Source organism: Gastrolobium bilobum, unplaced genomic scaffold (genome assembly GCF_033153095.1).
Source record: "Gastrolobium bilobum isolate Gb01-03AN ecotype WA unplaced genomic scaffold, APGP_CSIRO_Gbil_v1 utg3732, whole genome shotgun sequence".
In the NCBI taxonomy this organism is placed as follows: Eukaryota; Viridiplantae; Streptophyta; class Magnoliopsida; order Fabales; family Fabaceae; genus Gastrolobium; species Gastrolobium bilobum.
In genome coordinates, this window is record NW_026900078.1 from 102861 (window position 1) to 130476 (window position 27616).

Consider the following 27616-nt stretch of genomic DNA (forward strand, 5'->3'; position numbering starts at 1 on the left):
CATTTTTCTTTCTTTTAACACTTTGTATCGGTGAGTTTCATTTTCTCTAATTATTAGTTCTTTTTTAAGACCAGAAGAACAAAGTGAATTAAAGATCATTAATTGTGTCATCAGAAGTTGTTTCATATGACAATGAAAGAAGCGTGGAGATTCATGACTTGGTTAAAGCTCTGTCGCATGGTGATGTTTGTGGTGGTGGTGTCTTTATTCCCGTTGAGCATGAAACACGCTCAGTGTTCGACTCTGAACAGCGAAGGTAAGGCTTTGTGTGTGTATGTGTGTGTGTGTTTTTTTGAGGTTGTTTCATAGATTTTTGAGATGGGTTTTTGATGAAATTAACGAAAACAAAAGGTGTGTGGTTAACTGGTTTATGGTATGGGATGTGCAGGGTTGGCGTTGCAAAGGATGAAGGAGAGGGTGGTGAGAGACCCATCAGGGGCTTTATCGAGTTGGAATGGCGAAGAAGGAGTCATTGATCCATGCTTGTGGTTTGGAGTGGAGTGCTTCAATGGCAATGTTGTCACCTTGTAAGCAACCTCTTCTTCTTCTTTCTTCCTCTTCATGCTAGCTTCTACATGATTTTGCTTTTCTCATAATGCAAACTCTTTTAGGTAATCACATCAACCTACACTGTTTTGTTTTTAATGCTAAGAGTATGTCTGACATAAATTGTGTATATGTATATTTGGTATAATTGTGTTTGTTGGCACTACCTATTCCTAATTCTTGGGAAGCATATAAATTGTGTTTGTCTCGAGTTCGAAATCCTGAAAATATAGTTGTAATAAAATTTGAGAGGGAAAAATTTGTCGTCCGTGTGATTATACTCAGCTCGAATTGTGATAGATAATATAAAAAAATTAAATAAATCAAGAATCGGAAATATTTGAATTGTTTCATATTTTGGGACATAGGGTACAGATTAATGACAAAGCCATATCTGTTGCATTTTTTTTTTTTTGGGTAGAAAAATAAGGGAAGAAATGCGAGATACAAAATATAATAATCTAATAAAACATGAAACAAATGAAATTGAATAAAAAGGATACAAAATTAAACGATAGAATTGTTCAAAGATTAGCTGGCTGACCGGTCCAATTGGGCTCGGATTAATTGTACGAAATTTTTTTATTAATTAAACTCGTGGCGCCTCCTAAGTACAGCATATAGCATGTTGCATGGTGGAATATGGCCATGTAATGTAAGTAATATCATTCACAATTGAGATCTACCCTATGCTATTGCATTCATAAAATAATTAACGATCCTCTAAACTCTAAAGGATTATATATATTTCAATTTATCAATATTTTGCGAGTAATAATTTCTTATATATTTCAAAATTGTACTTGTTTTGCTTCTGATTATGTCTGCTATACGCCAGTGGAGTCTTCTCGTGTCGATGTTTATCATTGCTAATTAAGGAGAAGATTATATTTACAAACTTTTTGTTTACAATTCTTACAAACTACACTAAGTGTGACCGGTCATACTTTAATCAAGAGTGTATGACCGGTCATACTTAATGTAATTTATAAAAAAAAATTGTAAACGGATACTTTTTCGCTAATTAATTGCATAAAATGTTCAACGAGCATTGGTTATTCAACAGCATTGGTTATTCAACGTAAGAACATGTAATTGAAATTGAGGATTATTCAACTTGCAGGGATTTGAAAGATCTATGTCTTCACGGAACACTAGCACCTGAAATTGGGAAGCTGGTTCACATAAAATCAATGTAAGAACATGGACATTTCATTATTGATTATGATTTAAATAAACAAAAAAAAAAAAGGAGTTCTTCAACAACCCTGGTAATCATTTTATGTTATGCAGCATTTTGCGAAACAATTCTTTCTTCGGAGATATCCCTAAGGAGATACTACAATTAGAGGAACTGGAAGTTCTTGATTTGGGATATAACAACTTTAGTGGATCATTTCCTTCTGATGACCTTGGCAACAATCTATCCCTGACCACCCTGTAATTAAGTTGATACTTTCATGTCAAATGTTTTTGTTATATTCTGAGGCTTTTGTTCTGAAATAATCAAATTTGTATTGCAGTTTATTGGACAACAATGACTATCTTGTCAACTTAACTCCAGAAGTGTATAATCTTAAGATGATTTCTGAATTGCATGTACATGAAGAACAACTAACTGGTGTTGCACCCACTAGAGAAGCATGTGTTAGCATATCTAGTTTCTGGTAAGCAAGTGATTTATGTAGCTAGCATGGAGATATATAAGAGATGTCCTTTCTCAATGACTGAATGAGATTTTGCTTTCTGCTTGTGACAGGCACATTGGCCAGCATGGAGATATAGTAGCACACATGCGGCAACTTCTCCAAGTTGAAAATGCTGCTAACTCACCCAAAACTAAGAAGGATGATAATAAAGAGACTATTTCACCATCACCATCATCTTTTCCCACTTCATTATCACCAGTTTCTGAGCCTTTCTCACCATCACCATCAATAGTTTCACCATCAGAAAGTCCTTCAAATTCACCAACAACATCATTTTTTCCCTCACCACTAAGATCTCCTATAGTTTCCCCTTCACCATCACCCTCTCCCTCCAGTATCTTTTTCACTTTTCCACCCTCACCTTCACCTGTGGTAGCACCAACTCCAGACATAACATCTCCAGCAAATCCACCTACTATTGCATCAACACCATCACATTCCCCTGCTTCATCATCAAACCAAGGGAATTCAAACAGTTCAAACCCAAAGCATCATTCTGTGATTATTTGGTCCACAGTTGGGAGCTTCTCCTTCTTGATTTTGGTGTCTGCCATTTTCCTTTGCTTCAGAAATAATAAAGTTGTAACTGTGAAACCTTGGGCCACAGGGTTGAGTGGCCAGTTGCAGAGAGCATTTGTAACAGGTGATTTGTGCTCTCTGACAAGGTCTTCCTTTGTCATATTCACTTTATTTACATCATAATCAAACTCAGCTATAGATTTCAAACTTCAAAATGCATAGTAACTACCAAGAATAAAGTTTATGTTCTAGTCCTTACCAACTTTACAAATATTTCTTTATTTGAAACTTGCAAACTCATTGAGCCAGTGTCATTTAGGTGTTCCAAGTCTGAAACGAGCAGAACTAGAAGCAGCTTGTGAAGATTTCAGCAACATAATTGGTTCTCAGCCAGAGGGGACTGTTTATAAGGGGACTCTCTCCAGTGGAGTTGAGATAGCTGTAGCATCCTCTGCAGTGACTTCATCTCAAAACTGGTCAAAAGATATGGAAGCTCAATTCCGAAAGAAGGTATGGAGGCAACAAATGCAGCAAATTAGGGGTGTTCGCGGTCTGGATTGGATCGATTTTAGAAGCAAAAATCATCTGATCCAATCCCTTCGGTTTGATCATATAATTATCCATTCGATTTGGATTTTTTTTCAAATTCGATCCGATCCAATCCAAACTGATTTTCGGTTTTTTGAAAATCTTAAAATTTGTTTTATGATTATTGTGCAAATAACATTTGTATATATTGGCTTTATAAATTTTTTTTTTGAAATACAAAAGCATCTGTAAATGATCATATAATTTTTTTTTTGGGTAATGAGATATGAAGCTCGATAAAATTTTGTTGATGAGAGGTGACTAGATTTTTTCTTGGGTTTAGTTGATGGGTTAATGGGTCTTGCGTTTAGAAATTTTTAGGCTATGATTAGGAAAAGACCCAAGTAGGTAGAGGGAAATTAATATATTGGATCGGTTTGGATTGGATCGGTTTTCATCAACCCATCCAAAAACCGATCCAATCCAATTAAAATTTGTGGTTTTTTTTCGGTTTTCGGTTTATTCGGTTATCTTGAATCGGTTTGGATCGGTTAATGAACACCCCTACAACAAATGCATCACACTTTTCAATCTGGTTTTAGTTCTGAACTTTTTCCTTTTCATGATTCCAGATAGAGGTATTATCAAGGGTGAACCACAAGAATTTTGTGAATCTTATTGGGTATTGTGAAGAGAAAAAGCCATTCACAAGGATGATGGTTTTTGAGTATGCTCCAAATGGAACGCTATTTGAGCATCTACACAGTGAGTGTCGTTTTGTTCAAAATTTAATCACATGATTACATTGACGAGCATGTGCTTTAACAATCAATGCAACCTAACATGCAGCTATTATGGTGCATCCTTCTCATATTACTTGATACTTATTAACAAGAAATTATTAACATTGCTTTGATCTGTAACTTCTTGTGTTAGAAATATAAATGAAAAACTATTCTTAGGCCTTCACTTTACATATACGTTTATTAGTTTCATAATATGATATCAAAGATTGCTCGACCAAGCAGTGAGGAGGGCTTTTTCAAGTGTATTGTGGAGATATAACTGAAAATCATTCTTGGGATTTTACAACAAAACTTTCTAGAATGATTAGTTCTTTGACATGTTGAAAGTTGTTTGCATTGTGTACTGGCAATTAAAGTTTTGTATTGACACCATTCATGTATGTCATGCAGTTAGAGAAGCAGAACAACTAGACTGGGTAATGAGAATGAGGATAGCTATGGGAATAGCCTACTGTCTGGAGCACTTGCATCAGCTGACACCACCCATTGCCCACAGAAACCTGCTATCTTCCTCTATATACCTGACTGAAGATTATGCTGCTAAATTATCGGACCTTAGTTTCTGGGATGACATAGTTGCTGCAAAGAAGGGTTCTGAAGCCACACAGCTCTTGGAAACAACTTCAGCATATATAGAGGGAAATGTTTATAGTTTTGGAGTAATATTGTTTGAATTGATAACAGGGAGAATCCCCTATGCAGTGGACAATGGCTTTCTTTTTGATTGGGCAGCAGAATACATAAGGGGGCAACCCTTGAGGGACTTGGTGGATACAAGTCTGAACTCTTTGCAAGCACATGAAATTGACAAATGGTCTGAAGTGATTAACAACTGTGTACATCCAGATCCAGAAAAAAGGCCAACTATGAGAGAGGTCACTGCTAAGTTGAAGGAAATCACTGCTATGGAGCCTGATGGAGCAGCTCCAAAATCATCCCCTCTTTGGTGGGCTGAGTTAGAAATTATGTCAACTGATTTAAGTTCAGACATGAATCCATAACCCCAAACAACATATATAAAGGGATAATAATATGAGCAATCACTATTTGGAGTTTGATTCCATTTTTAAATTCTTTCTTTTTTTTTTCTTTTTTTAATGTCTGTATTAGATTCTTCTTTTGAAGCTAACAGAAGTAGGATGTATAGAAGAGACAGCTTCTTTGGCAGTTGATTTTTGTAAATATTTGAGGAATGGAGAGTACTCTCTCTATATCCTTCTGGTTTTATGCTTTTCTAAATGAATTTGTTTTTCTTTAGTTTGGAAAACGCTAGGGACAAGGGAAATGGTTAATATGTTTGTCTGCAATGATAAGGAAACAAGTTCTACCTTTTTGTCATATGAAGAGCATTTATGATATCAATGAATTGTTGTTTTTTTTCTATACTACTGGCCATGGATCCTTTTGATAGAGGTTTGAGATCACTACGACAAGATAGGTTAGAGATTGGAGATGGAGGCAGAAAATAATAATAATGCAATCTCATCATTTTCACAGGACATTTTTGGTTGTACCTGATGTACAAGTACAGTGGACCAAGAACAACAACCAACCGAGAAGATGGTCATTGAATGGAATCTTCACTGTACACCCACCTCGGTTTTGATGTTCTTTTTAAAACTGATATGTGAACTTATAGTTGTAAGGCCTACTTTCTCAGAAGGAAATCTAGGAACAAATTAAAAAAAAGGCAGGAAAAATAAATTATACATTGTAGGAAACAAGAGGTATGAATCTCTTTATAACTTCTCTAACTGTACAAGAGGATGTGCAAATAGTGTGAGACAAATTATGTAAATATGGCTCACAAGAGTCAAGAATCCATATCATATCATTGGAGTTACTACTCTAAAACTCTTCGGATTTACACCTGAATCATCCACCCTATTTGATAATGTAAAAACATAACTCAATCTCTTTTATCCATCTTTTTCTTGATTCATCCAAAGTATTGCTTCTTGGGCTTTGCTTCCACAATCCATGTTCTCCATTCCCACTCTATCTTCCTTCTTAGATGGTTGTTGTGAGATTTCAGAGGGGAAAATTGAGTCATTTGGAAATGTCCCAGCAATTCTCTAACCAATATCTCCACAGTTTTATCTTTCTGATGCACATATAGTTTAAGATTAAAACTTCAGTTTTTGTATCCTTTGATACATATCAAGTGTGCCTGCATGGTTTGGATCTAAACAAAGAGCTGCCTGGCAATCTTGAAGAGCAGATGATAGGTCTCCCATTGACTCATAAAATGCTGCTCGCAGATGAAGCATTTGCAGGTCTGGCTTGAATATTAGGGCCTTGGTGAGTTCTTCTACAGCTTCAGTTTCTTTTTGTTCATCCATCAGCACTGATCATATATGTGACACTTTATGTGAGTAAAATCATTGATTTCACTGCTGATGTGTGTGTTTCTGGAGTCTTGTGTAATAATCATAACAGTAACTTTTGAAGTGAAGGTTAAATGTGATAACTAGCCTTGAATCAATCATCCTCTTCTATTTCCATTTTATCTTTGGTGGCAAAATATGTGAAGTTGGAAAATGTTAGAAGTGACTCAAATTTCTCCCTATTGTATTTACTACCTACTCCACAGATCCAAAGTCCCCTAAAAAGTTACAAACTGAAACTTCATAACAGATTTTAGGCCATCAAAGCAAGGGCAACAGATTAAATAACTTTTCTTTAGGAATTCACATCCTATCAACTTTTTGATTGATTTCCTTGAAGATACCTAAATTTGTTTTTAAAGTAGTAGTCAAACTAGACATGGTATTTGGTTACATTTCTGGGCTTGATGATCTCTCCAAATTGAATATGCCAGAAGTGCATCTTTCTCAATTGCATGAGGACTAGACATAACAATCAGAACATAAACTTGAAATAAAAAAGCTTCATCCTACTTAATGGGTTAAGTTTTCACCTACCATGAGAATAGAACTAAAAAGTGACTGTAAATTGATATATCAAGACAGGCATATTATTATCTGAAATCTGTGTCCCCTATTAATAAAATAAAATGGAAGACAGGAGAATGACCAGAAGGGAAGTACCTGCAGCCCTATATCTATATGGGTATGTCCTCAAAGGATCAAGTTGTGTTGCAACATCAAGATCAACCTTTGCCATCTCGCGGTCACAGTATTCTGATCGTTTCTCATATGCTGAAGCATTGCTCTCTGCCTTCTCAATTAGCTTGGTCATCTCATCATATGCAGATTTTCTTTGATTTTTCTGATGATAAACGCGTGCCAGACCTTGATGAGCTCTTGTGTGCTTAATTGCAAGGGCATTCTTGTAGCATTCTTTTGCAAGTTCTAGCTTACCACAATCCACATACACACTTCCCAAGTTATTCAATGCCTGCAAAATATTGCACAAGACAATCAAATAACTGCATAAAACACAGACTTCATTAGCAATACGGATAGTATCAGAGATCACTAACTTGTCCCTTGCGAAGACCATCTGAAGGACATTTAAGTGCTTCTTTCAGAAGTTGGATAACGTAAGAAGAAGATTCAGGATCCATACTTTTATCTGCCAACATATATGCTTTAAGAAAAAAGGCTTCAAATGACCTCTGAATTGTAATGGATCTGTCAGCCCTTTCCAATGCTTCTTCATGATAGCCAGTATCATATAGAATCCATCCTTCATAAATTAGCCTTTCTTGCATTGTGCTACAATGGTTTCTGGCCATCCTCAAACTATGCATTGCAGCCTTTTGACAATTTAACCTGTGAATTAAGTAGTTTTCAGGAATTCTCTTGGCATTGTAAATAGTAACTAACTACTTTGAATGCAGAAAATAGCTGCATTGTGCAGAAAGACCACTAGATTCCATTATGGACATTACACAACCTAATAAGCTAGTCATTATCAAACATTCAAACTCAAGTCCTAAGGATCCAAGGCAATAGGGCAATAAACACAATAAGAATTGAAAGTCAAAGAAAAGAGATACTTGTATGTTAATTTCCACAGATGCTTACCTCAAGAGGAGTAGAGACTGACGAAACTCTAGCAGGCTCTTTCCAGGCTCATTCTCTAGCATCTGATGTAAAATAGCCAAAGAACCAACATCATCTACAGAAGACCATTGTTGGTATAATTGCATCCAGCATTCAGCCTGACTCTTCTGCTGAACTCCATGGCTTAGAAGTTGGACCAAGTGTTCCCCTTTGATCTTACCATGTAAAGTTATGTATTTTGGTTCTATGGTTAACAATGCCCGAATATCTCTAATGGCACTCTCATAATCCTTAAGTGCAATATGCAACCAAGCCCGCAATTCTAGGCAATCAGGAGAAAGCTTAAATGCAATAAACTTATCTAACTCCTTAATTCCTTCCATTATCTGCTTGTCCTCCACCTTTGCCAGGGCTCTATATTTATATGGAAATGAAAGGGAGGGATCCAATTCAGTTGCAACATCTAAATCAAAACACTTCTCCCTTCCCATATTGTACAGTGCACGCTCCTGATACATCCATCCAGCTGGTTTATACTCAAATATGAGAGAGCTAATTAACTTATAGGCTGAATATGGTTGACCCTGCTTGTACTTGGTTCTAGCCACACCAGCCATAGAATACACATGACCTACCTTAACTGCTGCCTCAAAACAGTGCTGAGCTTCTTTATATTCTTTCCTTTCAAGCAGCACACACCCCAATTGATGGAATGCAAGGGCTTTCTCCCATCTTTCTGCAGCACACTCCCCTAGTCTCTCCAGTAACATCATTGTCGTTATAGATAACATGCTTTCCTCCATAGCCACCTGAGTCAGGAAATAGTACAATAAGAAAGAAGAATACCCCACCATGGCCAACCTTTCCTTTGCCTCAGAACTACAGAAGATTTTTGCCACCTTTGAATTATACAAAGAATTAGGAAGCTCCCTAAGCAACAATTGTAAGCAAGACCCTACAAGAAGGGTGGCTCTCTCTTCCAATCCATACTCAATAAGTATCAATGCATCCTCAACATTTACAACAATTGAAGACAAATATGCATCACAAGCAGACTTCATCTCCTCACAACAAAACCTGTTGGCAAAGGACAGAAGCTCCAAAACAGTCACGGGACTAAAAAGATCCAATCTTTTGGTCCTGCTGTAAAATTCCACTGCCCTCATCCCCTTTGGGCATATCCCATTTCCTGAGAAATCAATCTTCCTCATTTTGGACTCAGCAAAGCCACCAAAGAGCATAACATTAAATGGGTCTGAAAGTGCAGCAATCCTGCACCTAACACAACTAATTTCTTCATTCCCAACACAAAACAAAACATCACTTTCCTCATCTGATAAACACACATTCTCAGTACAAGTTTCCTCATTTGGCTCTTGCTGACACTGGCAGCGATCATTAATCAAACAGGGACTGAAGCCATGTTCCAAATTCTTCTTTGGACACTCAAGAACGTAACCACCACAATCCATTGAAGACACACCAACAAGCTCATCATCCCTCCTCTCAAACCGCAACCATGCAGAGAGCACAACCTTAGAGAGCACATCTTCAGCGTTCTGGCGCGCTATCCTGAGACATCTTCTAAGTAGCTTCTGGTCACCGAGGCTGCGCAAGAGAGAGTACTGTTCCACATACAGTGATGCTTTCTTGGACTGTGAGCAGCACTCTATGCGTTGATAGAGTTCTGCTAAGGTCTCTTGGAGATTGATGGGCTTAAGATTAGTTTCTATGGATGGTTCAATGGTGTCAGTGGAAGGTAGCTGAATGGGGAAAAGGTTTGCAAATGTTAAGGTTGAGTTTTTGGTGCTGGATTTGGGCTTTGACCAAGATGATATGGTTCGGTTTCTGTTAAGGTCATGAGCTTTGTTTGCAGCCACTGAGGCTTTGTTGCTACTGCTATCATTGGTTTCTGATGAAGAACTGAGAGCATGAACTTGGATGCTCTTGAAACGTTCACTGAGCTTCAAACCACGCATTTCTGATGAATATATGTACTTTGCTTTCAACCCTTTCTGCTAAAGTTTTGAACTTTGAATTATCATAAACTTGGGGTGTGAACCTTTGAGGAAAGGAAATTTTGTACTTTTTGCCAAGAAGAGAGAGGTGAGTATGCAGGTTATAGCAGAAAAGGAATGGTTTTTTTTTTTAGGTGCTACTGTTTTTACAGTGTGGTTTGAAGGGAAGAGAAAAATGATGGATGGGTGATGATGCAGACCAATGGCCTAAACTGAACTTGGCATCTTCCATTTTGCTAAAAAGGAGTGGAAAGTTTAGGTTTTAGATAATATGTGTATTTAGAATTGAAGAATGGGACTCAACACACAAAGAATGGAAGGTTGGTGTTTCTATGGGGGTAAATTTAACCAAGTAGCAGCTATTAGTTTTCTTGGTTGCTATGCTCAGCCTGTGCCACTAACAACTCCATTTGTGACTTCCCCAGAGAGAAAGAGAGAGAGAGAGAGAGAGACTTCAAAAGAACCACTCCAATTTGGGACACCAGCATGCTAGTTTGGTCAACTGGTTCCACAATCATTTTCTTTCTTTTCTTTTTTATTTTTATTTTTATGTTTTATGTTGTAACTTGTACTTAAAAAAGTAGGACACAGAGTGACAGATTAATTATTCCACCACCAAAGTAAAACGTACCTTAATTAAGAGTGAATTCTTCTTTAATTGCTAGGCATCTTTCCCTTGATTAAGGATTCATTAAACTCCAAACATTTGGATTGAGATGGAATTGCATGTCAAGCAAAGGTACACAAGGTGGAGTGAGTTGTGTAACCAATCCAATTATTGTTTTTTTAAGTTAAGCGGTCTTATCAACACCAAACAGGTATAAACATTTTAAAATATCCCCCAATCCCTATCAAAGCTCAAAAACAAAAATAATAACAATAAGACTTTGAAAATTTAAGTTCTGTTTACTCTTTTCTCCAACAAAAGCAATTCACAACTTATCTTCCAATGGTGATCACCACCAGAGATTATTTTGTTCGTATTGGTTGAATGTCTAAATCATAAGTGGCTCTTCATTTGTTTTTTCTTGAGGGGGAAAAGGTATAAGGTTGAGTCTCAATATATTATATATTCTTTTGTACAATATATTATCCAATTAAGATATATATAACATATAACATAATGTGTAGGTAAACTATTGGAGTAACGATAATGTTGTTTCTTGTTATCAGAAGGTTATAGTTCGAATATGAAAAATAAATCGGAATAAGATAAAGGTCCCACTACTTCTCTACAGCACATCAATTTGCGAGGATATGCTTGACCACGTCTAAATTAAGTGATAAAAAACACCAAATCTGAATAAATAAGCCAATGAAGACTAGTGGCCATGCACCTAATTATTGATGGGTTAGGAAGACAATAGATCCAGCAACACCTTTGTATAATTTAATTGTAACTTATGACATGATTAACCATATATGGTGGCTCTTCTGCATAGAGATTCTATCAATAATTGGATGTATGTACAAAAAAAAATTATTCGCGCATTCAACACAAGTTGGAGTTCATGTTCGAGGGACAAAAGCAAAAGGGGAAATATATATCCATCTCAAGAGAGCAAAATGACAAGAAAAATGATCACATCCTTACAATCACCATGTGATACTAACGAAGCATGTTCTTTCTCAAATGTCCCCACCAGGAAAACTTAAAAAGCAACTTGTGGAAAATGACTACAATAGCTTTAAGAAAACAATTCCTCAAATCTATGCAAATCTGGATTGTTTCTAATTCCTGTATGATTTGATAAAAGGTATGATTTATTTTATTTTATTTTATTTTATTTTTTTGGCACAGAAAAGTCTTTTGTGTGCAGTATCTCTGGGCCAAGCCTCCCAGTGGACAGTATCTTGGCTTTTGGCACAACTTGGAAATTTTAAGATCATATGTTCAGACTACCTAGATAAAAGAGTCGAAAAGGCATCTTATCATTTCTATGAAGCAGAGGTCTAGGGGTATGTTTTGGTTGATTATGTAAATAAAAGGCAGAAAGGCAGAATATAGAATTTAAATTAAGAGTTTCACGTTGTCATTTTAAATGATATACATTATGTCATTTTAAGAGAAAGATAAACACGAGAAATGAAAATTATGGGATGGAAAGTGAGTGGTTTTTTTTAATTTAAATTTTAAATAAAAAATAATTTCTTGTGTCTATCTCTCTCTTAAAATGACATAACTTTATATCATTTAAAATGACAAACATTTTTTCCTTAAATTAAAAAATTTCATTGTAAGTAAAATAAATATGTATAAGAAAAATATTTATCATTTTAAATGATATAACTTTGTTATTTTAAATAAAAATAACATTATTTTGATACATATTTAATGATTTTTTATATTCTCTCTCCTCCAAAATTAGAAAGAAAATGAAAGTGTAGGAGAAAGAATATAAAAAATATCAATTATATATCAAAACGACATCATTTCATCTAAAATTATACAAATTGTGTTCTTTAAAATAACAAATATTTTTTCAACATATATAGGGTTTGTTTTTTTGGCTGTAAATGCAGATAAAAGTATCTGCATTAATCCAAAATAACATCGTTTTAGAACTGAAATCGATGTATTTTTATAATTATAATTTATCATAAGGTTATAAAGTCTTTATTATTATAATTTTTCAATCTTTCAATTCAAAACGATATTATTTTGAGAGTAAAGGTAGATAACTAATCTACAATCACTATAGAAATATTAAAGCTATATATAATTTTTTGTATTCGGTGATTTAGAAATGTGAAATAAGTTTTATCTTCATTTTTTTCATTTCATTATTGGGAAAAAAGTATCTAATGTTACTTTAGACAATTTTATTTAATGTTCATCGAAACGACGTCGTTTTGGGGTTAAAAAATTAAAAAATTAGAAGGATAAAGACTATTATAACCCTGAAATAAATTAAAATTATAAAAACATCATGATTTCCGCCCCAAAACGACGCCGTTTCGATGAACATTAGATAAAGTTATCTAAAGTAACTTTAGAAAAAATAAACCCTTCATTATTTTTATTTAGTTAACTGATCACATCTTAATTGAAAACTGATATTTTTTTATAATTTTTTATTGTAAGCAGAGAGATGAGAATATATACCCACAAATAGGGTGAAAGTTGGCTGGGCTGGGCCAAGCTTTGTCCCGAAAAGCCCAAGTCTACGTAAAAAAATTTCAATTTGGTCTGGTCCAAGCCTAGTACGAGTCTAACTGTTAGTTAGGCTTGGCCCGTTTGTAAATAAAAAAAACAAATGGCCTGGCCTAGCCCGTTAGCCTGTTAATTTTTAACTTTCAAGCAGAACCATGAATCAACTTTACAAAAATACTCAAATTATGTTGCTAAACCAAAAATCATAATTTCAACGTCCAAACAGAATCATGAATCACAACAAAACTCATACAATCAGCATTTAAGTCAATTTCAAAAGCAAAATGCTCAAACTAAATAACATATATTTCATCAGATCCAACAAACAAATCTATACTATGTAAATTAAAATATCTACGTGAATCCAACAAACACACCATGATGCTTGTAATAAGTATAACATCTCCCAAAAACCTTTTAATATATTCATATGAGATGTTGGTTCCTCCTACATAAGAAATAAAGTCAGATTTCTATTAAAATATAATTAAGTTATAAATAATTGTAATTGATTAAATATATATCTTTTATTTTTTCTTCACGTCATACTTATTCTATTTTATTTTATTTAAAATAAATAATTCAATATAGGCCAGTCTATAGGCTTATAGGTCAGGCTTTGTGAAAGTGAGCCTACGGCATTTTTATTAAACAAGTTTTTTCAAGACCTAAATCTGACCTATTTTACAAAATATACTAGGTCACACATGACTTGACGTAAACCGAGCCGTAGGCCCGTGTACGTCGGCCCGATCCAGTTTCTCCCCTACCCACAAATGAATAATGAAATAAAGAACAGTATTTAGCCAAAAGAAAAGTATAGAATGAAAAACATACCAAAAATTAATAGCGCTTGCATGAAATAAATGTTGCCGAATGCTTCATTGCACCTGACAGGGGACAGGGGCTGCCAAATATAAAGAGTGATAATAAATAACACTAACCAACTATCAATTTTTTTTTTTCTGTGGTAAAACTATCCAACCCTAATCAATTCCATAATTTATATTTTGCCCAGAAAATCAACATCAAAGTACATCATCACGTGATGATAGACGAGTATAGATATGATGAAGTACTCAGTGAGGAAGGACAATTTCCTGGTATGAACATGAACTTTTTATTCATTAATTTCATCACACCTCTGTTGTGGTCATGTCAGTTTCAGTTCTGATGGGTTGTTTCCTTGGTTTCCCGCTTCTTTTTTTTGTCCATTGAAAACAACTAATAGTCTAATACTGTTACTTACCGATTAAAAAAAATAAAAAAGTGACCAACTAATAAATTGAACAAGTATCCCTGAAATAGTGAAACTGGATGAGTAGGGTGGAAATCAAATCACAGTAAATGCAATTCAGGTGAAATCAAACTGTACGATAAAGTTGAGTTAACAGGATTTTAAGCAACTTAAAATTGCCAAGTGATCAGAATAATTTTCTTACAATGTTGCAACAAGTTACCGATTTTTTTTCAAAGAAGAAAACTTACTATGGAGCAACAGATTTTTATTAAAAAAAAAAAAACATAACTAGACAAGCAATGATCGGAGCATGAGAAAAAAAAACAATTTATTATCAAAAACATGACACAAAAAGAGAAAGAGATCGACAGAAATTTACTTGGAAAAAATACTAAAATAAACTTAACGAAGTAAGAAATAAATTAAGGAAAAATGTTTGTTAAGACAGTCTGAACGAAAATTATTAGAAGTGTGGAGTATGAAAGGGTAAACTCATTTTTTTCATAGTGTTACATGATTCTTTTCAATCCTTATTTCTTAATTTATTTATGGAAAATATATTTCTCATGTTGTATGAGATTAATTGTCTCATATAACGTACAAAAAAATAGATAATTTTTTCTTCTTCTCATTAGTGGATCTCTTCCACTTTTGTGTATATTGCATGAGATAATTTGTCTCATACAACATGAAAAATATATTTTCATTTATTTATTAGCTATAATGTTTCTCTGGTTAGAGAAGATAAATATTTACTCTCACCCAAAACAATATCATTTTAGATTCGGAGAAAAGATTTGTCATGACAAAGAACACCAAAGTAAATTAAAATTATAAAAATATTTTGCCCTTCACTCCGCATTTCGGGATCAAAAGAGAAATATTGAATTCATATTTATTTATATTTTTCTCGAATTTACTTTTCTTTCTTGTACAATTATTTTTTCTCTTATTTATTTTTCATTTTATTTTATTTTTATTTTTTACTTTTATTTTAGTTCATCAACCGTTAACCATAATTAATTGGAATAAAAAATGTTGTTGATATTATTGATATTGATTTTCAATAGTCAAATATTGGATAAGAGTGTTTTATGAAATAACCACAAATAATAATAAAATATGAATAAGATTATAAATAAGTAAACCTTCGTATAACAACTTTCCTAATCCTTATTAGTTATTCATACAAACGAGGATTTCATAATAGTTAATTTTCATGAATCTAATGATTGTGATTATTAAATTATATTCATTAATTTTTATTAATTTTTAATAAATTATAATAGTTAAATACACAGAAATCAACTGTTAAAATTTAATATAATTTGATCATATCCCTTTCATATTTACAATAATTAACTTTTGTGTTACATTTGTATGGTAAAAAAATATGAGTTCTATTGGAGTTAAATATCTTCTATCATTGACATATGATATGGTGGGTCTATCGCCTATTAAAAACAAAAACAAAAAAGTGGTGAGACAAATTTTTATGGGCGAGAAGCATAAAATAGTTATCTTATATAAAATGAAACAATGATTTGCCAAAAAATATCTATCCAGAATGTCGTTGCTCCGTGACAAAGAACACCTTTCAAGGAATACATTTTGAATTTTATGAAAAGAAAAAAATGAGCATTGAAAAAACCTAATTCCCCTAAATAAATTTACCCGAATTAACTCATATTAGTCGGAATTTTAAATAATAACCAAATATAAGGGTTAAAATCTATTAAAATATAGTGGAGAATTAGAGAAAATGGGATATAAAGCAACCGAACCCCCACCGTGCCTACAAAGGCCATTAGGGAAAATAAAAATAAAAAATAAAAAGAGAAATGCTATATTACCAGAAATGAAAGTGTAATTCATAGAATAGGACAAAAGACAAGTCACCAATGATAGCTTTAAAATGACTAAAATATACAAAGATTTATTTATTTTTAAATTTTAATGGGTTAAAATCACAATCAACTTTAATCATTTCTCAAAATACAATCATGCTCTTGGGAAAACAAAAAGTTTAAATGAGATTAGATACTAATATCCTACCAGAGTCAAGAAAGACCCCCCAACTTCTTTGAAGATTTTCAGAAGGAATTACATATCACTCACCAAAAAAATCCTTATATTGACCAGTGAGATTTGAACCCACGCTCTTACGGAGTATGGAGCAACCTGCCCACCTTTGTTGCCAATACAATCATGCTCTTACTCATGGAATCGATGACTCAAAGTTCATTTTAGCAGAGTCAACCTTCCAAGTACATAACATCTATATGCTTATCTCATAAATTAAAAACTTGAAGCAATGATAACATTATCACAGCGTCTATCTAGTACACAGGTGAATCATATTCCGGAGAAGATACTAATCATACATACTCATTACAACATTGCTATGCCACTAGAATTGGTCCATTTGACATTAAAACTATACAAAACTATACATGTAAGCAAGCACCAAGAAAATTAGTGCTCAAGGTATACAAACTAGAAGGTTGGAAAATTGCATGGTATCAGGTCACACTTTCTTTAGAGCATTTTCACAACCCAAAGGTTATATTTTCTTATATACAAATATACAAGACAAGGTCCTATAAGATTTGCATCAGAAAGGGACTTACATAGCTTGAGGTAAGTATCTAAATTTCCAAATTGCTGAATCTTTTTCCTTAAACCTTGCAATACAGCTACCCTGTCCAAATATTCTGGATAGAATCCCAATTCAAGCATTTTCATGAGAGTCTCAGCTGCTTCATTAAAATGGCCACCTTTTATATAGCCTCTTAACAACCATGACATACTTTTCTTCTTCTGTGGTGAGCTTGCAACCTCAATCCGCATCAGAAGCCTCGCCGTGGCAGTAGCCTCCTTCTGTGAAGCACAAATGGCAAGAACAATGTCATAGAGATCTCCATCAGCTTCCTTACCTACAAGCTTCATCTCCCACAACTGCCTCTCAGCCTCAATTCCATGACCAGCACAAATATACATAGCAAGGAGCCTCTCATGAATCACTCCATGAAGTGATGAGCTTCCATCTTGAATCACCCAATTGGACAAACGCACTCCATCAGCTAGAAGTTCTGATTGATACTTCTCTGTGAGTTCAATATCTTCTGGAGATAATGCAGCTATCAACCCAGCCCTCACAAAACTTTTCAACTTGCGTAGAGCTTTGGCGAATTCATTCAGCTCCTTAACCACAGCAGTCATTGCAACAAGGTAACTGTAGACCTCTGGCTTCAAGCTAGATTCTCTAAAACGAATTACCAATCTAACAGCGCTTCTATAGTCACCTTCAACCTGGAAAAGAAAACATTTATATGGTAACTCATCCTTCAGATAGACACTTGGGAAGATTGTCTTGAAATGATACTGCAACAAGTTTCTGGGAAGAGTGATAAACGATGGGGCTATAAATTTGGTCATCTTAATATTGTTCTACAACTGGGCTAATACAATTGATAATTAGAAAAGAAATTCCCAAACCTTCCCTAACCCACGAAACAAAAAGCTGGCATTAAGTGCATACTGGAAATCATAGGCCAAAGATGCTAAAACCAAAGTCAGCTACGAGTCACGCATTGCTCTAGCAACTAATATGACTAAGAAATTTGGATTTTAAAATGAAGCTAGTATATTTGACTAAATGAAGATGAACAAACAACCAAAAGGAGCTGTTCCAGTTTCCAAAAAGCACTTGTGATAATAACCTGAAAGCTCCAAACAAGCTATTCTAAGTTTGGAAGGTTTCTAAGAAGGGAAAGAGAAGGAGTGGGAGAATGGGGACGCATTCCCCCTCCTTGAAAGAAACAGCTCAATTACATAACTCAAGAAAGACTAACCATAATAATGACAACCCACCAGCAAGAATGTCATCAATTTGACTCAAAGCAAAGCAATATCAGACAACCAATACACACCTAACAATGCAAAACAGAAAAATGTGAATTGAATTCCACAACTCGGATTAACAACCTCTAAGTCAAGGGAATCAAATGATTAACAACCCATATAATGATTCATTCCAGTAAGATGTTCTTTAAGACCAGATTCAAAGTTTCTCAACGAGAGCTAATTCTCCAAACAAAACATCAAAATAGCAAATGCTTACCATCATCTTCCAAGCAAGATACCCAGTTGGCCCTCCTTTATGCCCTTCAGTATCATCACCAGCATAAGGGATTCCACGCCTCAAAACCTCTTCCACAAACAAAACAGCACCTTCCTTCTCCCCCATTTCCCAATACAAGGAAATCACCTTCTCAATCATGCTAAAACCAGGCCTCAAACCCACACAATCCATGTCCACAAGCAAGGCAACCACATCACCCACACCATGCTGCTCCTGAATCAATTTCTTCACCCACCCACACATAATTGCAACCATGAGCTCCATGGTCTCCTTGTCCACCCTATTCTCCTTCCTAAGCCAATCAAACACCTCCAAAGCACACCATGAGTCCCTTCCATCCTGTGAGAAGTAAACTAGCACAAGCTGCAATTCCCTTGCAGAGAGACGGTCATTCATCTCTTCCAGAACATCAGAAGGTTCCCTTGTCATCCTCTCAAGCTCCTCAATTGCCTCCAAGAACCCATCACTAACCATTTCATCTTCTTCATCATCACTGGTCACGAATTGGTCCATTTCCACCGATTTGGTTCTCCTAAAACCTCTGATTGAGAAGCTGGGTTTTGCAGCAACAAAGGTAGGGTTTTGGAACAACTTGCACCCTCTGGCCACAACCCCATCACAGAATTTGAGGGAAAATTCACAGCGAGATGCTGGAAACAGAAAAGGGTGCCTCTCTTGAGGTAAAGACACAGAAGAAAACACAAAACCCAATTTCAATATAGGAGCAAACCCCGCATAAGCCATTTTTTCTTCACCCGGGTACTTCAATAAATTCAATTCAGTAGCACAGGGAAGTGTCCATCCACTGCAAGCACATAGAAAAATTATGGGAAGACGGAAAAGATTGAAACTTTGCTTCTGGGTTCACCGAATTCAACAAGTCAAATTTGAAACTCCACGAACAAAAAGAAAGAAAAAAAAAAAAAAAAGATTTTCCCACGATTTTCTCAGCATCCAAACAAGATGCTGCTTAAATTTAATCCATCCAACTAAGAAAGAAAGTGACTTCTTCGAAATAGAGAGAATTAAAAGATAATAATCATTGCCATAAAAATTCAAGGAAAGAGATTGAGGGGGCAAAAAATAAATTAGTTAGCATGTTTCTGTTTTGCCACTAAAACAAAGACAGAGACAGCTAAACTTGAAATTTGCAAAGGTTAGCGTTGTCATTTAAGGTGAGGATACGTGTAACAATGACCACTACAAGCACCGTTTAGTCCAAGAAATGAAACAAAAAATAACCATGGCACAAAAAAGAGAAGCGAGCTGAGAGGTATAAATTTGACTCTTGTTTGTTTTCTCATCGAGCTAATAGTATAATAATTTTAACAAGAATGTTAGGTCCTGGATAGACCGTATTACTATACCGTAGGATATGCGCTCAGAGATAGTGTATATCAATTGTATACTAGGCTTATAGCCGAGGTCTCAATCACTGCGCACAAGCAATAGGCTTATAGCCAAGAGGTGGGTGTGTGCACAGTGTGGGTAGAAGTAGTAAATGAGTTCTGAGTGTTTACCTGGGGTCCTTAGGCTCTTATTTATAGGATTACCTTCCTAGGCTTGGGCCTTTTGAGATTCCCCAATTGTAGTAGGATTCAACTCCCCTTCTGTTGGGATGTGATCCTTATCTTGTGCTATTTGGCTGTTTGGAGTTGTTGAGATGTTGATGACTCTGTATCTCACCAGATATTCTGATAGGTAGTTGGGATATGATATTCATATCCATAACAGTTTCCCCCAGCTCGGTATTCCGAGGTTCGGGCTGTCGAGGTGCTATTGTGTTACCTCGGATTCAGTTTTGTCCGGGTTCATTGATCTCGGGTTTGGAATTTTGAGTTTTTGAAGTCTGCGCTCTAACTCGGAGTTGCTTTCGTCAAGATCGTACGCGTAATTCCCCTTGATCTTCCTTGATGTTTGTATGTATAGTCGAGTGGGGGCATGTCAGATGCGACTTGAGCTCATTTTGAGATTTTGGATATCGTTGTTCCGAGTTTTAATTTCATTGTGCTGGACCGAGTTGACATTCTCGGTCATGTTGCGACCTTTGGCTATGATCTTTTGGTTGACCTTTTATTTGATTTGAGACTTCATGGCGCCATTGGAGCTCGGAAGTCGGGGCTTGGCCTCATCACATCTGCCTGACCTTTCGTGTCACACCTGCTGTGACGGTTACGACGATCCACGTGTTTTACGCTCGTTGGTGGTTTGTGCATCGTGCAGAGTGTGCTATGCTGAGCCTTGTGTAGGTCATGATTGAGCACATTGAATGCGTGCAAAAGTGATTTCGCTATTTTGCCCCTGGCTACTCGAACGGTTTGCAGCCTTTCCCTCTTCGCGCCTATGAATTTACTTCTTCTTTAAATACCAGCTTTTCAACCGGTATACGATTTTTGTTTCTCATGGGCTCTCTTCTTCCATTTCTGGTTTTGTGCCTTCGAAACTTTCTTGGAGCTCTTGTCAATTTCAGTGAAGGTTTTCGCGTGTTTGAGTTTAGTCCTCATCATCTTCACTTCCATATTCAGGTACCCTCACGTTCCTTCACTTTTATAAGTTTGTTTTTCGCTTGGTTTAAGTTGAATTTAATAGCTGTCCTCATTGGAAGCGAGGGTGGTGTTTATGTTCCGTCCTTTCAAATCCCCAGTTTCCTGTTTCCCTCTTCGGAGTGTTGTTTGGGGTTCGTGATGAGTGCCCCTAGCTCCTCTTCTGGCCAGGCTTCTGGTCGAGGTGATGAAGTGAGGGAGGAGGTAGTGAGGCGATTGCCTAGGTCGGTCCAGTACTGGCTTTTTGGTAAATAGTATACTGAGGAGGAGAAGCTTCAATAGCTTCTCCGTGGTCATAGGAGAAGTCATCGGAGATCCCGAGGTGGTCTTGGTAGGAGAGGGAGAGGTTGGATAGGAGGAGGTCGTCAAAGCCAACTTAGTTTTTCCACTAACCAGCCTCCTTTAGCGGATCCTTCACTGCCTAGGATGAGTTCCTCACCCGAGCCCGTCCCTTTGTCCTACATACTGCCGTCCTCCCAGGTGGCTCCGGGTTCGAGATCCATTCTAGATCGGATTCCTCCCCTTGGTTTGAGCGATAGCTCCTCCAGTCCTTCTTCGACCAAGCTAGGTTTTCCTGAATCAGTCGTCCCTTCTTGCTTCGATGACTCTGTTGCAAGTCGGGTACCATTTTTTGACCTCGTCAGCAGTTCTGAAAGCTCCATCCCATTTTCGTGGAGTCCATGCTCATTGTCGTCCGATCTCGATAGTCCTAGATCGGATTTGGATGATTTTTGTACTGATCCTCACCCTTCGTGTTCCAGGACCACGGCAATGGAGGAGTCCGATGTCCAGAATTGGGTCACTCACGAGGTCCTAAGCCTGCGGTCCACGATGTCTCCTGCTGACGTGGCCCAGCTTCCGGTTGGAGACCCCAGTGGGGTGGATATGCTCCCAGCGGGTGAGTATCAGGTGTGCACGGGGCCTATTTTAGACGAACCCTACTTTTTTTTACTTTATAGAGATCTGATCACTAGGTTAGGGATTCAGTTTCCCTTCACCGAGTTCCAGATGGCTGTAATTCGTAGACTTCGGGTTGCGCCTTCCCAACTCCATCCCAACTCCTGGGCCTTCATATGGGGTTTTGAACAAGTTTGCGCCTACCTCTGTCTTCCTTGTACATTTTGCCTCTTTCTACATTTTTTTTATGTGTATACAGCCCGGACTGGGGTCGAGGCTAAGGAGAGAAAGGGTTGGGTGACTTTCCGAGGCGCTCCAAATCAGGGTATTTTTATCCCCTACTCCTAATCTTTTAAGGGTTTTAAGGACGCCTACTTCAGGGTAGTAGCTCGTTCGAACTTCTTACCGTGGTTTGCCTCGTCTTGGGGAGACGATGGGGACTTGGCGAGTCGGTTCAAGCTTTACTGGACGCGGAGTCACTATCAACGGCGTCCTAGGGACTACGCTACTCTTGGAGTGGCCCTTTCCGACTCAGAGAGACTGGCGGCGTCTATCCTGGTTAGTTATGCCAGGAAATTCGGCATTATCGATCTGAGTCGGATTGTCGATAAATTTGGAGATGACCTCCTTTGTGAGCTTGGTATGTCGCTTTCTTTTACAACTTTTGTCAGACATGTGTTGTGATTTGAGTTCTAACCTTTGAAAAATCCTTTGCAGTTAGCATGATGAGCGAGGAATACAAGAAGTTTTTGCCCAAGCCAAAGAAGACTTCCAAAGGGAAAGCTAAAGTAGATCTTTCCTCCGAGGTCGAGTATACCAAGAGACGACGGATTGATGTCGGACAGGGCGATAGTTCGGCCACTGACGAGGTTATTTTAACCGATGTTTCGGCTTCCCTCTTTACATCTTCGCCATCTTCACTTCCTCCTCCTCCTTCCATTCCTCAGGGAGACCTGATTGTCTTGGAACCTGGAGAGTTGTGGAAGGTTGGGGTCTCAGACCGACTTAGGGCTGTGCTGAAGCCTCCTCAACAATTTATGGGCTCTTCATCCTTGACTTCCGAGATGAGGAGCACGTTAATCCGTCTGTAAGAGGATTCTCTGAAGGTGTCTTCCTTGCTCCAGTCGTTCCAAGACCTTCATCAAAGACTCGATTTGTCCTCAGCTTCCAACTTGTCCCTTGCTCTTAGGGTAGAAGGGCTGTTTGGAGAGAAATCCGAGTTGGAGAAGAGGGTTCATGCATTGAATTTGGAGCTGGAGGCGGCAAAGAAAACTGTAGAGTCGGCCAATGCTAAGGCGGAAGAGCTCAAGGTAGATAAAGATGCTCTTTTCAAGTCTGTGATCGACAAGGATGCTCAGATCCGCAAGCTGCAGACCGACTTTGATGAGGCTAAGGCCATAATCGTGAACGCAGCTACTGGGGCCTTTCCAATGCCATTGCTCAAGCCCAGGTTCTAAACCCTGGCCTTATTATTGACGGAATGGACGTTTCTTATGGTGTGAAGGACGACGCTATCATTCCTGGGACTCCGGGTTCAGATTCTGATGATGAAGAGACCGAAGCCGAGGTTAATGAAGCCGTTTCTCCTCACATGAGTTGATGAAGGGGTCGGAATGCCGACTTTCATTTTGTAACCTTGTTATGGGGCCCTTGAGCCCCTTTATTTTCTTGCCTGAACATAATTGCCGCTTTGGGTCGGCTTTACAACTTATGTTTTAATTTTCTTTTGCCGAGATCGTTGTTTACTTCTCTTTACTTATATGTTTGAAGTTCCATTACGATCTCGTCATATTTGACTTATGAATCGCCGAGGTTTTTTGTTAGCCGATCTAGGATTACTTTTCGTTCATCAACAAAAATTTTATTCCTTTTCGGTCGCGAAGCTCCTGAGGCTTCAATTACTTGCGTGGAAATCAATATGCATAAACGACAGGAATTAAATATTTGCTCATTTTATTTGCATTTCCAACGAAATCTCTTTACAAGAGCTGAGCTTAGAAGCTCGTTTTATTTACTTCGAAATAAATCTACCTACTGACTGAGCTTAATAGCTCGTCTTATTTACGTAGAAATAATTCTAACTATTGACCGAGCTTAAGAGCTCGACTCCTAATCTCGAACGTCGGACCTGTAACTTAACTATAGTAGGCCTTCAGCTTGTCCGCGTTCCAAGTTCTTTTTACTGGTTTCTTGGAGGTAGTTTCCAAGGTGTAGGCTCCTCTTCCCAGATTATCCTTGATCTTATAGGGGCCTTCCCAGTTTGCGGCGAGCTTCCCATCTCTGGCGTTTTTGTTGCCGATGTCTGCTCTCCTTAAGACTAAATCGCCGGCCTGGAATGACCGAGGTCTGACCTTCTTATTGAATCTAGCAGTTACTAGCCGCTTTGCCATCATATTCTTGTATCTGGCATTTTCCCTGCATTCATCAAGTAGGTCAAGTTCTACTAGGAGTGCTTCGTTGTTTTGGTCTTCGGTTCCTTGTAACCTCTGCACCCTCCTCCAGGACGGCTCACCGATCTCAACCGGGATCATGGCCTTGCACCCATATGTCAACTTTAAGGAGGTTTCTTCCGTGGCAGATTGGGCACTAGTCCTGTAACCCCATAGGACGAGGTGTAGTTGCTGGACCCAATTGCCTTTGGCTTCAAAGAGCCTTTTCTTTAGCCCGTTGATGATCACCTTGTTGGCAGACTCGGCTTGTCCGTTAGTCTGAGGGTGCTCAACTGATGCAAACCGATGTGTGATTTTGAGGTCGGTCATTAACTCTTGGAACTTTTGTCAGCAAACTGTGTTCCGTTATCTGTGATGATCTCAGCAGGAAGCCCAAATCGGCTGATGAGGTTTCTTTCAAAGAATCTCCTTATCCTTGCCGAGGTAATGGTGGTGAGGGGTTTAGCCTCGATCCACTTGGTGAAATAGTCGACAGCCACTATCAACCACTTGAGTTATCCTTCAGCCGCAGTAAAAGGTCCTAGTAGGTCCATTCCCCATTTGAAGAACGGTCATGGTGTCATGATAGTTTGCAGCTCTTCTGGGGATGCGCGAAGGATCAGCGCATGCTTCTGACATTGTTCACATCTTTTGACATGCTCCTGCGCATCCGCCTCCATAGTTGGCCAGTAGTATCCTGCCCTTAGTGCCTTTCTGGCCAAGGCTTTTCCTCCCATGTGATGCCCATTTATGCCCTCATGAATCTCGGCCAGCACGTACTCGACCTCGTTCTTACCTAGGCACTTCAGCATGGGTGTGTAGAAACCCTTCTTGTAGAGTTACCCCTCTACTATGGTGAAACAGGCCGAGTTCCTTACGAGTTTTCTGGCTTCTTGTGTTTCGTCTGGCAGGATTCCTTTTTCCAGGTAGGCAACTATTGGCCTTCTCCAATCCTCAGTCTCGGTTATAACTGTAAGAACCCGCACCGTTAATTAAGGAATTTAATTAATAAATTACGAGAAAATAGGAAATGATTCCATAATTGACCATAATAATTATTTATGAGGCTTAATAATCGTAATAAGTGATTAAGAATGCTGAAAGTCGCTTTTCGGAAGAAAAGTGCAGATACCGGTTCTGCTAGTCGGTATAAATGTGTGCTGAAAAAGTATCCCGGAAAATTAATGTAAGTGCATGATAATTACTAGAATAATATGTAGGACTTGTAAAACGAGTTTCAAGTCCAGATAATGAGAACTGGTGCTGGAAACCGGTACTGGCTTGGAAAAGCGCGTACCGGAAAAGTGCTCAGAAAATTATAAGAAAAATATGATAAATCTTAGAAAATTATGTAGTTTCATAATCCAAAGTTTGGGATTAAAATGCTAAGCGTAGCAATTAAAGTTAATATTGTGTGTTTAAGTGGCATGGACTATAAATACAACTTTTGCACACTAACCTAGGCTGATACTCAGCCATTTGAACGTGAAAGTTGGTGCCTTGGAGCTGCTGACCAGCCTCCTTCATGCCTTGCCTTGTTTCCTTGGAAACTTAACCAAGTTGCCACATTTTCATCTAGTTTCCTCACCAAAACACCTTGGGTGAATGGGAAATACCTGAGTGTGAGTCTTGTGAGCAGAAAAGAGTCATCTTTATGAGTTTATTGTGAGGTTCTGGTTCTGAGTTGGAGAGTTTGGAGGAGATTCATCTTGTTCTTAGTGGTTTTGAGCTCCAAGTAGCTTCCTTGATGGGGAAAGGACTCATCTTGTTGGTCCATTTTCGTGTACCTGTAGAAACAGTAATTGGAAGGGTTGTTGGTGAGCTCTTTGGGTCATTCTTGCTGAGTTTAAGCTGGTGGTATGATCTTCAACCTTTAATCATGAGTTTAATGCTTAAAAATGGTAGCTTGATGCATGTTAAGGTTAAAAGATGATAACTTGTTGTTGGGTGAGGCTTAACACATCTAGAAATTCATGATTAGGTGTTTAAAATCGGTAAAAAGGGAACCTTTTTGGGATATCTTCACGAAAATGCAGAAACTGCATTCTGTCGTGAGATATCCGGATATTTTTCGAACTGATATCCGGATATTGGATATCCGGATACGTGGTTTTGGGATATCCGGATATTGGATATCCGGATATGTGAATCGGTATATCCGGATATTGCATATCCGGATATGGACAGTGAGATATCCGGATATTCTGGGATTTCGCTTAACAGCAGTTGTGTTGTGTGAACAGTAGGCTATTGGGGGTTTGTGGACCCTAGTTTGATGAAGTTGAACTTCTGTATTTAATGGATTAAGCCAGAATCATGGGATTAAGGGCTTGTGGCTTTGTTAGAAGCTTTAAGACTTGAAAACGTAATGAAAAGGCGTTGTCTTAATATTGTATGCTTGTGGTGCATGTTGTTGATGTATTGTTGGTCCATAACAGATTGTGAATCTGCTGTGTTTGGACTTTGAGCTGTGGACTCTTGGCTTTTGGAGTTAGCTTGCAAGGTAAGCTTTCGTGTCCTCGGTTTAGCCATGTTGTGGTTCCACCATGTCCCATGGGGGTATGGTTTATGCATGCTGTGTACATGCTTTTGAATATTTGATATGTTGATTGAACTTTACATGTAATGGCTTTTAATATGCATGTGTTATTTCATCTCGACGGGAAGCCTGAGTATGTAGCGCCATACAAGATGGTGTACCGGGGTGAATGCAAGTGGTACTTGCACGGTGTGTAGGTGATAGACGTATACCTGCACTGTCTTTGGCCAGTAGATTAGTATTGACACACATGGCATGATTATCTGCTGCATTGCATTGTTTTAGAAATGATAAATAATAAACTGCTTTTGAACTTATATTGCACATGTAAGTGAGCTTGGGGTGGAAGATCCTTGAGGACTCACCGACTTACTGAGATTTCTAGATTAGAGATCTTACCCCACGTTTGGGGAATGCTTATTTCAGGATCAGGTAGTATGGGTACTGATGCCTCGGGCGGCAGGAGGCCGGAGCTTAGCTGATTATGTTTTACTGCTTTATGTTAGCATGACTGGATTTGGGATGCTGTTTATGTTTTTCGCTATTTATGACATGTTGTTGTTGAGACTGATG

The 27616-nt window shown here is 37.6% G+C and overlaps 3 protein-coding genes across 5 annotated transcripts; 1 reads left to right on the forward strand and 2 right to left on the reverse strand.

Annotated features, from left to right (window-relative positions):
• The first annotated feature begins 132 nt into the window (after nucleotides 1-132).
• On the forward strand, nucleotides 133-5122 carry LOC133295222 (inactive receptor-like serine/threonine-protein kinase At2g40270). The gene is made up of 9 exons (XM_061494023.1): nucleotides 133-256; nucleotides 389-527; nucleotides 1670-1741; nucleotides 1840-1986; nucleotides 2070-2193; nucleotides 2283-2898; nucleotides 3094-3284; nucleotides 3935-4067; nucleotides 4499-5122. Exons 1-9 carry the CDS (start codon nucleotides 133-135, stop codon nucleotides 5107-5109), a joined length of 2157 nt encoding a protein of 718 aa, XP_061350007.1. The 3' UTR covers nucleotides 5110-5122.
• A 751-nt stretch (nucleotides 5123-5873) lies between these two features.
• LOC133295225 (ethylene-overproduction protein 1-like) lies at nucleotides 5874-10058 on the reverse strand. Of its 3 annotated transcripts, none has more exons than XM_061494028.1 (5): nucleotides 9960-10058; nucleotides 8101-9899; nucleotides 7554-7845; nucleotides 7159-7468; nucleotides 5874-6455 (listed from the first exon to the last, which is right to left on the reverse strand). In XM_061494028.1, the coding sequence occupies exons 1-5, from the start codon at nucleotides 10056-10058 to the stop codon at nucleotides 6235-6237; spliced, it is 2721 nt and encodes a 906-aa protein (XP_061350012.1). In that variant the 3' UTR covers nucleotides 5874-6234. The 3 variants fall into 3 exon arrangements, with proteins under 3 accessions (XP_061350012.1, XP_061350011.1, XP_061350010.1); XM_061494027.1 differs by having other exon boundaries at nucleotides 8101-9857; nucleotides 9918-10058; XM_061494026.1 differs by having other exon boundaries at nucleotides 8101-10058.
• A 6625-nt stretch (nucleotides 10059-16683) lies between these two features.
• Nucleotides 16684-19687, reverse strand: LOC133295219 (pentatricopeptide repeat-containing protein At2g30100, chloroplastic). Its single transcript, XM_061494018.1, has 2 exons — nucleotides 18615-19687; nucleotides 16684-17803 (listed from the first exon to the last, which is right to left on the reverse strand). Exons 1-2 carry the CDS (start codon nucleotides 19377-19379, stop codon nucleotides 17030-17032), a joined length of 1539 nt encoding a protein of 512 aa, XP_061350002.1. The 5' UTR covers nucleotides 19380-19687; the 3' UTR covers nucleotides 16684-17029.
• Nucleotides 19688-27616: the final 7929 nt, after the last annotated feature.